The 13,158-nt window shown below is 37.0% G+C and overlaps 1 protein-coding gene across 1 annotated transcript in view; it reads left to right on the top strand.

Moving 5' to 3' along the window:
- Nucleotides 1–13,158, top strand: part of VEGFC (vascular endothelial growth factor C) — a 68,226-nt gene that overhangs the window by 42,343 nt on the left and 12,725 nt on the right. The window contains exons 2-3 of the mRNA XM_041480171.1: nucleotides 8,954–9,167; nucleotides 11,158–11,348. Of these exons, the coding sequence (XP_041336105.1) occupies nucleotides 8,954–9,167; nucleotides 11,158–11,348 (405 nt within the window). The remainder of the gene's footprint in view (nucleotides 1–8,953; nucleotides 9,168–11,157; nucleotides 11,349–13,158) is intronic.

Genomic DNA, 13,158 nt, shown 5'->3' with positions numbered 1-13,158 from the left:
ACCCTACAATGAAATAAAATGCACAGGTTTCTGAGCCCCTTTGTTTCCTCTTTCATATATAGAAAACCTGTTTGTAATAATTTGAAACTAAGACTTTTTAAATAGAATTGCTGTGTTATTACTTGCTCACTTTTCTTTAGTTTTTTGTTGAATTTTAAGTAGTGTGTTGTGGCTGGAATATTTTTTTAAATAGTGACAAAGTAGGTGGTCTTGTAATTAATATTTCTGTACAGATCTGTAAACTGTGCAAGATTTGTTTAACAAAACAGAAATCATGTTCTTTTAGATTAAGACATTTGTTTAGGAATAAAGTTCAACTTTGTCTTTGAAATTCAGTGATGTAGTTTCATGGCCTGTGAAATTATTTGTTTTATGAACCATTTTAAAAGTATCACTAATTCAAGAAATTTCTGTGACCTGTTGCTAAATATTTAGACTATGGATTAATTATATTTTCTGTGTTTCAAATAGTGATTTTAAAAACTTGGTGAAAAGGCCAAGTTACTTAGTAATGAGATAAATTATTCAACAATAAGACATGGTGTGTTCATGTAATCTTTTCTTCCTATAAATGACTGCGTTTTTTCAAAAATTCAAGAATAAGCAAAGGTGTTGAATTGAAAACTAAATAGTCTCATCACAGTAAGAACCTATGTGTTCAGCATAACTCAGAAATGCTCTTACAAATGTGCAATTTATTCTTTCTGCCCTTAGTGAAACCTTCTTTTATGAGCGATTGACCTGCAGAATAGAAAAAATGACGTAAAAACTACCTACTGGCTTCTTGAAGCCAGTCCCTTGACACACAGCCAGAACTCCTACTTACTGACTAATTAGGATCTGGGCTGTATTCATGTAGTGCAGGTACTGTGCTCAAGCAGTGTCTCAGAATGTGCTGGCATTCAAATTAAAATTAATTTTAATTCATTTAAAATGAATTTACCCCTTACCTCTCCACTTAGTAACTCTCCAGCTGATACTGCGGAAGTTTTTAATTGTCACTGCCAGTGTTACACTTGCTCAAGATTACAGCTCATTGCAGTGCTACCATGTTAATAGTTTTCTTCAAAAAAAAGACTGTATATTTGTTTGGTTTTTTTGACAAAGCTAATGATAGTTGTTAATAAAAACAATGCCAGTGAAAGCTAAGCAAAGACTGAGAAGAAGCAACCTTCTTTGAAAGGCCTGATGGTTTATTCTGTTGTACTGATTTTGATGGAATACATGTGACTGCTGAAAGGAAAACAAGAGGTTACAGAGTATTTTGAAAAAACAGCAATATTCAGACCATATTAAAAAAAAAGCTTAACTGGCATTTTGTCTTTTTCTGAGAGAGTAAGATCGTTTAATGAGGAGGATTTCTAGTATGAGTGCAAGTTTTTCTTCTCAGAATTGTGTGCTTTGCTTTTTTCAATGTTAGTTAAAAGTTGCTCAAAAGCATTCAAAATGAACATATTGTTTTTATAATGTGTCAAATTCTAGAGAGCTGCCATGTGACAGCCACCCAGATGTCTCGTAGACATTGCAGCGCACGCAATCAGCAGCAGAACCTTGCTGGCTGCAGTGGCTGCGCTGCAGAAGGTGCTGGCATTCTCATTCCGCTAGCTGGGTCCTTCCTGGCAGGGTTCTGTGTCTGTTAATTACCTTGATATCCCAGCAATCATCACAGTGTTGTCCTTTCTTTTCACTTTACAATGTTTTTTACTTAAAAAGGGCTTCCCCTTTCTTCTAGTCGTGCGTCTGGTCATGCATGGCGCTGCACACATTTGTCACCACTGGTCACTGGAACTGCTGATGACCAAGAGAATAATACACAGATCTCATCTGGTACAGATTGCACTGCCTGATGTCTCCAAGATTTAATCAGATGTAAGCCTTTCAGCAGCAATAATCCAAATCCTTATTGATTCCAAGTCTATCTGTAATGCTAGCTGGAAGCTTCAGTACAAGCCTTAGAATCAATTAAACAATGCAGATGAAGCTGCACTTAGCAAAGGGTTGTCCCACATATTTGTAGCCTGTGACCTTTTTTGAAAGATCAGGCTGAAGTGTGTGAGAACAAGCTTTCCTGTCACTATAATCTAGTTGTGAAATTTCTTCCAAAAAAAAAAGAGTCTGAGGTTCCACAAATTCTTTTTCTGAAAACTGCTCTCTGTTATAGTCAGGAATGGTATTGATTGCCCAAGTTTGTAGAAACCTGTGAGAGCAAGCTGTCCAAAATGAGTTTCTAAAGCAATCAGGCAGCAGCTTGCAGAGTTGCTCTAGAAAGCAACTAGATTTTTTTTTCTTTTCTCTCTGCTTCCCAGGGAACTCAGATTAGAAAAAAAGGTATTTTCGTAATTGCCACTGAATATATGAAAGTACTGGCATTTTTTTTAGTGAAGGTTGAGAACCACTGAGGAATGCAGGTACTTGAAGAATAAGTACCAGCCAAGAAGCATGGTTCAGAACCTCAGCAGCAGCTAAATGTTTGACTAAAGGACTTAACATAAGTACCTTTTTGCAAAGCTATAAACTTGGATAGATATTCTAGCATTGTGTAAGAATATCTAAATAAAATATTGCTCTAAAAATACTGACATGCATGAAATTAATTTCCCATTACCTACTACCTCAGCCTAAATACTTATAAACAGGAGGAGCAATATTAAATAGTATAAGCCTAGGATGATTTTCTAGCTGTTTATGCATCTTCCTCTCAAAAAATGGCCAAAACAAGAGAAAAAAAGACATGATATATAATATAGAAATGAAACTTCTGTAGTCTTAAGTTTATCCTTATAGCCAATGTCTTTTTCTTCCTTCTTTACAAATTCTCTTTTGAATTTCTTCTCAAACTCATTTATTTTTCTTTGCCTGTCTACTTTGTACATTCTCTCCCCTCACTCCTCCCATTTGTTTTCTTTCCCTGATGTTATTCTTAGTATTTAAAATGCCATAGTGAATAGAAGTCACTTAAAGCAAAATATAGTTCAGATTTATTTATTTTGTACTTTGATTCCTACTTTTTATGTTTGTTTGATGTGCTTTGTAAGCTCTTTGGAGCAGAGACTGATTCTAATCTCTCTGCTGTTGTGATGTTTTGATTTAGTTCATATTAACTGCAGTGGTCTTTCTGCTTATTTGAAGTGATGTGAAATAAAATTTATGTTCACTGTTACTGTTTGGCTTCTGTAAGGTTCTGTTTTGTTACTGTATTGAATGGTAACTTAAAAGTTTGCAGCTACAGTCATCCAAGTTTGCTGGTGACAAATAGGTGCATGGGATATCAAAATCAGGGCTTTTCCAGTAAGACCATAGAAGTGGGCATAAAAGTTGAATTTAATTCTTAACTATAGCTACAATTTTAAATTAAAATATTTTCCTTTTTCTTTTTTAATTGACATCAACTTCTAAAAATGCTAGCACTGAAATACATGAAATTTGCAATAAATTATTATGCAAGTGAAGTGTTTATAAATACTTTTGCAATATTTCCATTTGCTTACAAGTAATTTCAACATTCAGATTTAAATATTTGATTTTAATCCATTTTGAGTCAATCAATAAATACAGAATATAAGCATCTTAGGATGGAGGGGTTTAGAGACTGCATTTTCCAATTCAGAATTGTCCACAAAATCCTTGAAAATGAAATGAGCTGACAGCTGTAGTCAGAACCAGATACATAAGGTACCATTATAGCGTATTGCACCATCAATTATGTGTCAAGCATGCTGCCAAATATTAAGTGTTCTGACCTTTGTTATTAATAATAGAGGCAAACACTGGGGACATATGAAAGATAAGTAATGTAATGCATGGAAAATCTGTTAGAAATTTGACTTTGCTAATGGATATAGAGCCTATTTGGTATCCTGCCCTTTCCCTTGCAAGCCTTGTAATTTTATGAAAAACTGGACGTACCATGTAATGGAAAGCCACATTGTGAAAAACATACTTTGGTAGAACAAAATATTCTGAAGTTAAATAATAGCAAGAGAGCACTTGTCATCAAGCTTTGCACCTTTATTTTTATATATTTGTTCCTTCCCCTGTTCCTCATGAAAAATATGAAATTAATTAAATGAAGAAGTGTATCTCTATTGTATTCTCCATTCACACTTGTATTTTTAGGTTGTTATTTTGCTTAATATCACCTATCATCTTGTAGAGTTTGGCTAGTCAAATCAGTGTCTTTCTCTAGAATACACCTTCTAGCATTTTCAGATGTTTGTTCAGGACAACACTGATAATAGGTAAAAATGACAAAAAATAATACAATGGCCAACCAGAGGATAGAGATAAACACTAATGAAGGGAGTGGTGGTGGTGGTGGTGGTTAAAAAAAAATAGCTCAAACCCCAATCCCTTAACTGACTTGAAAATGCCAAGAATAGGATAGAGAAAACTCCTTCCTGTTCAGTCACACTTGGCACTTCCTTCTTAATGTAGAACATTGATTCCAGAATGCATTACCAGTAAAACATTAAGCAGTTGGTTCACAATTTCATCAGGAGGGCCCTGTAATTATATGAAAATCAACTGTCTGTTTAAATTTTTCAAAAAGTGTTCTTCAGTCCTAAAAGTCATAGAATCTCTCTTATTACGACCAGTGCAAATGTTCTGTTGCTTTTTTTTCCCTCCCTTTGAACTTAACATTTGGGAATAACTAGCTTGGTGACAGTAATTGCAGCTACAAACCATATTTCTTTCTGAACTTCACTAATCTGCACTTGCATAAGAATTAAGAATGAGAGCTCCTCTAATCTCTAGTACATTTTTGTTGATGTTACTTTCTTTGTGTTGTCATATATTCTAAATGTGTTTAAGTCTCAAAATTGTTTTGCAATGAAAATCCAGTGTCCTAAACTACACGACAATGCATAATTAAGAAAGAGCACAGAATAAAAGATATGGATCAAGACAGTATATTTTTGTGAAATTACCAAAATTTGCACAAAATCAAAAATGTTGCAAGACCACTATTATATTGTCAGAAGCAGATTCATTCTTCCCTTAAAAAGTAGGAAACTCTTTCTAATGATCCTTAATGATCTGATGCTTATCCTGTATGCAGGACACACTCTTGTAATCATCCAGAACTTAAGATTTCATTTGATGTTCATGTCAACAAGATGTTTGGCTGTTCTACAGAATTAAATCACAAGTTCCTCAAACAAATGTTCCTCTAAACAGTTTTCCACAGATGAGAGTAATTTGCTGCAGTTAAAAAATACATAGATGTACAGGAAGAGATCGTTGATCTGTATCTCAAGGTAACACTGTAAGCAGATTGAAAAATCAACATATATTTTCTTTTTTTTTTTTTTTTTTCTCCCTAACTCTGGGCACTAGGTGCAGTGTATTTAGTACATATATATGAATTTCCTTCTTTTCTTTCTTAATTGGAAGAGGGGAAAGAACAAAAGTCTTCTAGTGATCAGATTGTTTTTCCATGGTATAAATTTGAATTGAAGCCATCTTTACAAGCAAATTAAGCTAAGCAGAAAATATTTCAGATGCAATAATGATGATTTTTTTAAAAGTAATTTTATATATCTGCTCCAGAAATTGTTTTCCTTTTGTTTATATTAAGGGAGTACTCAGAGAATCATAGAATAAGCTGAACTGGAAGGGACCCTTCAGGATCATTGAAGTACAATTCCTGGCTCTGCACACAGCAGCCCCAAGAGTCACACCATGTACCTGAGAGCATTGTCCAAACACTCCTTGAATTCAGACAGGCTTAGTGCTGTGACCTCTTCCCTGGGCAGCCTTTTCCAGTGCCCAACTACTCTCTGGATGAAGAAGCTTTCCCTGAGATCCAAACTAAACCTCCCCCAACTCAGCTTCATGCCATTTTCTCAAATCCTGTCACTGGTTTTGTGATGAGATCAATGTCTGCCCCTCTGCTTCCCCTTGTGAGGATGTTGAAGACCACAATGAGGCCTCCCCTCAGTCTCCTTTAGACTGAACAAATCAAGTGTTCTCAATCACTTCAGACTCTTCATCAACCTTGTGGTCCTCCTTTGGACGCTCCCCAATAGCTTGATTTTTTAAAATTTTTTTTAATATTTGGGCACCAAAAACGGCACACGATATTCAAGGTGAGGCTGCCCCAGTGCAGAGCAGAGAGGGACAATCCCCTCCATTGCCCAGCTTTGCCTGATGTCCCCCAGGACCGGGTTGGCCCTCCTGGCTGCCAGGGCACTGCTGACTCAACTTGACATCAACCAGGACCTCCAGGTCCCTTTCCAGAGTGCTGCTCTCCAGCCTCTCCTTCCTTAATCTATACCCACAACCAGGACTTCCTTGTCTCGGGTTGTAGGCACATGGCACTATGGCCCATGGAATATCCAGGGTAAAATAAGACTTTATTACATTTGATACAATGCATAATTAAAGCCATGAATTTCTTCATATTTTGAGTTTTGTTCATACATATTTAATACAGATATAAAAAATTTTGTGTCCAGCTGAAAAGACATGACTTAATTGCCTGACCAAGGATGAATTAATCAGCATGCATTATTTCTAACAATTTCACTTTCCTGTTCCATGCCTGACTTGTTATCAACAAAGTAATATTGAGTTTCGTTACTTATTTTCCTGATGCTCTAGGTCTGTATTTTGAATATCTGTAACAGCAGTAGCCAATGTCTGCTGTGGGCTGTACAGGCTTTTAAGGATTCATCAAAGGTGGTAAAGCTTTGGTTGAATTCTCTTTCCACGTTACCCCTGTGATCTGCTAGGACTTCCTAGGATCAGCTACTGGATGGCTAACCACTGGTATTATTCCTGTGCCTTTTACATAATAGCCTGGCTATTCATCCAGCCTTGTGACAGGATATACACGCTGTGCCATGCATATTCCCATCACGTGGCCGACGTGCATCTGCAATGCTGGCATTGTGCTGGTGCAGCAACTTGCTTCCCATTACTCAAGGGCCATGTGCTGCAGCACCCTCAGGAAACAGTTTGGCATGAGTGAGGCTGCTCAAACCTCAAACTCTCTGCTCACCTCTCGTGAGGTGCAAGCAGCGAGTCACCAAATTAGTAGTTTGTTAAGCTTGGATTTTTGTTTGTGACCCACTGATTGAGACCTTGAGTGGCATCCTGCAAGGAGTGCAGGGGAGATGGGGAATGAAATTCTCTGTGTTACCATTAAATTTGAAGTCAAAGCTCTCGGAATCTGCTTGATGCATGGCTTGGGTCAGCGGTGGCCCTTCCTGTGGTGACAAGGGAAGAGATGAAGGCCTTGTTGGGCACATTTCTGAGACAATGGCTTGGTTGTTGGAACCTCCCAGGACAGTCGTCTGCAAGGATGCTGGGGTTAGTGAGGCTTAAGTGAAAACATTTTTTGAACTTCATAATGCTTTGTCAAATTAAACAAATTTACAATTAGTATTAGAATAATAGAATCACAGAATAGTCTGAGTTGGAAGGGACCTTAAAGATCATCTAACTCTAGGTGCCCTGCCATGGACAGGTGCATCTTTCACTACACCAGGTTGCTCAGATCTACATCCAGCCTGCCCATGGACAGTTCCAGGGATTGGACATCTACAACTTTTCTGGGTGACCTGATTCAGTGCCTCATCCTCTTCACAGTTCTGTTTATAACTGTGTTTACAGAAATAAGTTCCGTGAATTTTCCTTATCCTGAGTGTTTCTGCTGTATTTGACACTGGGTAAGGGAGTAGATGAAACCATACATGCCATTTTATACCCTCGCAATTGTTCACGAGACAAGGAACAGTTTTGATTCAGGTGAGCTAGTTCTGAGCTACCTGTTTTGTTCATGTAATGCTCAAAATCATTGAACTGAAAGAGTTTATTTTTTGTTAGTGGCAGAGTCGGATAAGAAATTGTAAATTTCTGTTAATATGGCTTCACATTTCTGCATTTAGAAGTTTTACAGGTTTTTTGAGTATTGCAACAATTTTGTAGTACACTGTAGAGAGTCTCCAGCCAGTTGAGGCATTTTGTGCTAGTGTATTTTGTGTCTCATACTGCCATCTAAGGGCCATGTAGGCTGAGAAGGTGGCTAAAGGTTCTTCAATACTCTTCATTCTCCATACTGCCCTTCCCTTTGAGAAGTCAGCAATGCATGGATGAGGAAGGTGGACAGGGGACAAACACCAGTCTTTTGATGCAGTATGCCTTAGTTTCATCTAAGAGGAACAGGGGAATCTTCCTGATAAGTGATAAACTGGAGCGTAAATCTCAGTAATCTCAGTTTTAGAAAACTACAGTTGCAATGAGTTTGTGTAAAGTCCAGAGAATAAGAAGGCAGGATTACAGGATTTGAGGCTACCACTGAAACAGCAAGGGAGTGTGAGGTTTAGATTCTTCAAGGGACCTCTAAGTCTTCATGTTCTACTGATTTAAGAATTAGTGCTTTATAACAGGATTTGTTTATTAATATTTTCCCCAGAACGGTACTAAATAGCATGATTTAGTTTCTTTGTTTAGTGTTTTGTTTGGTTTTTTTTGTTTGTTTTTTTTTTTTTGTTTTTTTTAACTGGTTTTGCATTTCTGGGTATTTTGATTTTCTGCGACTAAGGGATTAAACAGGAAAATGTTACTTTAGGCATATATGATATTAAATAACATGGACATAATTTAAATATTTTGGGGTTCAAGTATGCAAAATATTATCACAAAAACTTCTCTTTCCAGGATAAAAATGTTTATATATATATATATAATCTGCAAACTGTGTTTGTGTAGGCTTAATTCTATAGCTCCTTTCTCACACAGATATTTTGAACTACAGGAGTGATAAAGTGGTGGAAGAAGTAAAACGTTTCATTGTTTGCCAATATAGTGATGTTGGCATTGACTGTCAGAAGCAGTTTTTATAATGAGGACCCCTTTATTTTACAATGTATGACTTGCTTTTCAGGCTAGTTTCTAACAAAGCTTGTGTACCAGAGAAAGTAATCAATCTTCCATGTTACTTTGGCAGGCTCATGGAAGCAAAGACCTGGAAGAGCAATTGCGGTCTGTGTCCAGTGTGGATGAACTCATGACAGTACTTTACCCAGAATACTGGAAAATATTCAAATGTCAGTTGAGAAGAGGAGGTTGGCAACACAACAGGGAGCACTCCAGCTTTGACACAAGATCAGACGATTCCCTGAAATTTGCCGCAGCACACTATAATGCAGAGATCCTGAAAAGTAAGTACAGGACACAATCCGCATTCCAACACAACACAAAAAATGAAATTCTGAAGGCTTTTCAGTTGCATCAAAAACACTTTAAAAGCTAAGCATTGTCAGTAAACCCACCTCAGCAGTCTGATAGGATGTGTTCTCTATAATAGAAAACCTTTGGTAGTCAGCCTTTCATAATGAAACAAATCACTCTGCAGATATATTTTAGGTTTGTCCATTGCATAAAAGTGCTTTCTCGGCTCAGTAGAGAAAGTGAAGTGCTTGTCTTCAAGTACAAGGAATCCTACTTTGTAGAGGCTGTAACAGTTTGGCAGAAGTCAAAGAGGATGCTAAGAGTTGGGCTCATTGAACTATTTCCTCTCATTTTCTGCAATTGCATCACGGCTGGTAATGCTTTTTCTCTTATGCATTATGGCTTTGGAATGCCAAATAACCCACTTCAACTTTTTCAGCTTTTTTTGTTGTGCTAAAACAAGCAAAACAGTTTTCAAACCAATGTGTTTGAAATGTACCTTTCAGTGTTTCAGATAGCTAGGATGAAAATACATTAACTTACAGTTTAAGCCAGTGCCTGTAGGTAGAGAATGCAGGATTTATAGCAGGAGGTGCATTTTTGGACATGATATTGGAAATCGTGTACCTTAATGGAGAGTTTAAAGTACACATAAGGCAAAATTTCCATTTTTGTTGAATAGCTTACCAAAATCTAGTGCCAAAAGGGAATAAACTTACAGCTCTAAGTCTTGGAGCTGTTTAGTGTAAGATTATGTTTAGTAAAATGCTGTATAACATGATACAAAGTCTTTGCCCAAATTTGTGAGGATAATCTGGGCACAAAAGTCATCCATCAGATTAAATCACATGCTGTACATAATTGCTAAATAGTGAGCTTTTGCTTTAAATGATATCCTTCTAGTTAACAAACTAAGTATGTATTTAAATGAATTTCACATTAAGTGTATAAAATTTAAGAATTCTAATATATTATATCCAAGTGAAATACTGTGTGGGGCTGGTTAGAATTACTTTGTAGAAGTGTGCGGAACTAAAGTGCAGATTTTTCTCAAGATTAGACTTGCCCCAGCTGAAGAAAGGACGTGTAATATAAAGAAAGGACGTGCATCTTTAGCTGCTGGCCAGCAGTTTGACGGAGGTGATTCTGCCCCTCCCTCTGCTCCAGTGAGACCCATCAGCAGTACCGTGTCTACAGTGCCCAGCTCAGGGGCTCCCAGCACAAGAAGGATGTGGACCTGTTGGAGTAGGTCCAGAAGAGGGCTGTGAGGATGTTCAGGGGGCTGGAGCGCCTCTCCTATGAAGATGGACTGAGAGAGCTGGGGCTGCTCAGCCTGGAGAAGAGAAGACTCCCAGGAGTTCTTATAGCAGCCTTCCAGAGCCTAAAGGGGTTCTATAAAAAAGATGAGGAGAGATGTTTTAACAAGTCCTGTTGTGACAGGACAAGGGGAATAATTTTAAACTAAAGAAAGTAGATTCACACTAGATAAAAAGAAGAAAACTTTTACTATAAGGATGGTGAATTACTGGAACAGGTTGCCCGATGGGGTGGTAGATGCCCCAACCCTGGAAACATTCAAGGTCTTTCAGGTTTGGGTGGGGCTCTGAGCAACCTGATCTGTTTGAAGATGTCCTTGCTCATTACAAGAGCAAGGTTGGACTAGGTGGCACGTGGCATTTAAAGGTCCTTTCCAACACAAGCCAGGTTAGGATTCTGTGCTTTAAGGTCTCCCCTTTTTGTTGGGTTCCCTTTTAGTTCTACTGTGACTTTTCTTCTGCTCCATGATGATATATCATGTCCCTGTGAAGGAGAAAAATCAGCTAGAAGGTAACAGAGAGATGTGTGCTTCACTGACTAAAGCGTGTGACGCTAGAATTTCATATTCTGGTTTTGAAGTTTAAAAAGAAATTCTAATTTACTGTAGGATACTTTTGGTTTTAAACAGTTACTTATAACATGAAATTCCCTGTAACTTGGCAGGTATTGATACTGAATGGAGAAAAACTCAGTGCACGCCACGTGAAGTTTGTGTGGATGTGGGAAAGGAGTTTGGAGCAACTACAAACACCTTCTTTAAACCCCCATGTGTATCCATCTACAGATGTGGAGGTTGCTGCAATAGTGAAGGACTTCAGTGTATGAATATCAGCACAAATTACATCAGCAAGACAGTAAGTTCTCACACTTTTGCTGTTCTTGTACTCCTTGCAAATACGTTTGTGTTCATGCATATTTTAAACCTTCTAATTGCTACTGTGACAAGGGAAATAGTTGATTCCAAAATACACAGGAAAAACAGCTGAAGACACTATTGTCTGGAAAAAATACATGTTTAACACTCTTTTCCCCAAAATGCTTTTATTTTTCAGGGGAAAAAATAAATTATGATGTCCCATTCTCAATTTTGAGATTACCCATGAAACTTAATTTTTTTTTTTTTTTTTTTTTTTTTTTTTTCCCCATCTACCTCATGCCTGTATGGGGCAATCTATTTTCTCGTGGTCTCTAAATTTACTTTTTTTTTTTTTTTTTTTTTCCGTCTACCTCATGCCTGTATGGAGCAATCCATGGAAAACTAGCTTGTAATTTTATTAGTGTAGACTGCTGCAGGACATGTGCAGTCAGGATACATGTTTCAAATAAAGTCTTTTAGGAAGGGTGTTTTACTATATTAAGACATATCAGCATTATGTATCTATTTGTTTTGTTGTATTGCATCTTCTTCCAGTGTATGTGCAGGTTTTGTTCTTCAAGTTCAGGGTTAGTGATCAGGTAGGAGTGTGCAGAGATCATGCACTGAGCCTATGAGTTGCCTTTAAAGCAGCCTACACTACATTATTCTAAGTAGATACAGGAATTATCACAATTATCTTTCAACATTTCCCTCAAAAATCATGTAAAAATAGTCATACTTAAAAGCATTTCCTAGGGAATTTTCCTGTTACTGTAGTATTTGGTAGGGTTTTTGTTGTTTGTGAGCCTTTTCAGTTTTTAGTGTAAATCTTGCTTCTTTTTTCAAGAGGATTCATCTAGCTGAAGATGCAGTACATATTTATAATGAAGACCAAAAACTGCATAGCCAGTTATAAAATTGAAGCCCTTGGAAATGTCACTCCTTTATCAAAAACCTTCTTAGTGTTCTGAGCCTGTTCTAAGGGAAATTAGGAAAAGGGAATATAAAGAACACAGCAAAACCCACTGTTTTTGTAGAGTGCCTTTTCTACCCTCATTTCTCACGAAATCTGTCTGTCTGAAATGGTATATCCTTCCAAGAATTTTCAATGCTAAATTTAGGCTGCTGGTAGACCACCACGCAGCACAGGAGTAATGTAGCTCAAATAGCTTAAATGAGGACAACTACACCACTGACTTTGTCCAAGCCTTACTGTTTTTCTCATTATTAGGAGAAACCATTGTCTCAATTCCACTTGCTTGAAAGATATAAATTTAATTTTAAAACCTTAGAAGTGGTGGTTTTTTGGGTTTTTTTTCCGCATTTTGGTAAAGTTTAACTTACCAAAATAAAGGATTATCTCATCAAAGAGAGAGCTGTTCCACATAATACAGATTTCCTAGTTTTTGAGCACTGTGTCAGTTTGGGCTAAATCATATCTTTCTCTTCATCTTACTGTTCACGTCTGTTGAGTGAAATAATTTTTTACTCAGTAGAAAATGTTTAGCACTGAGTTTCCTTTTGCAGTTCACGACGCTATTGGTGATGATATGACATAGGAGTAGTTAAAGATTTGAGAGACTCTGAAAAGAAAAATCTTAAAAGTCTTATTAGAAAGAAGAGGCAATAACACTCTTGTTTTCTTACTTATTCTGAAAAAGCAAGCAATTGTATCTATGAGTTTTCTGTCTTGCTTCTGATTTCCAGTTTTATCTTGTCCTTGACAGAATGCACTTTTAAAAGAAACCTCAATAAAGGAACAGACCTATAGCTATATATCTTCATCTGACACCATCTCAAATTTTTTT

Source organism: Pyrgilauda ruficollis, unplaced genomic scaffold (genome assembly GCF_017590135.1).
Source record: "Pyrgilauda ruficollis isolate IOZ18807 unplaced genomic scaffold, ASM1759013v1 scaffold5, whole genome shotgun sequence".
NCBI lineage: Eukaryota > Metazoa > Chordata > Aves > Passeriformes > Passeridae > Pyrgilauda > Pyrgilauda ruficollis.
Note: the sequence above shows the minus strand (reverse complement) of the source record. Positions and strands in the feature narration are given on the sequence as shown.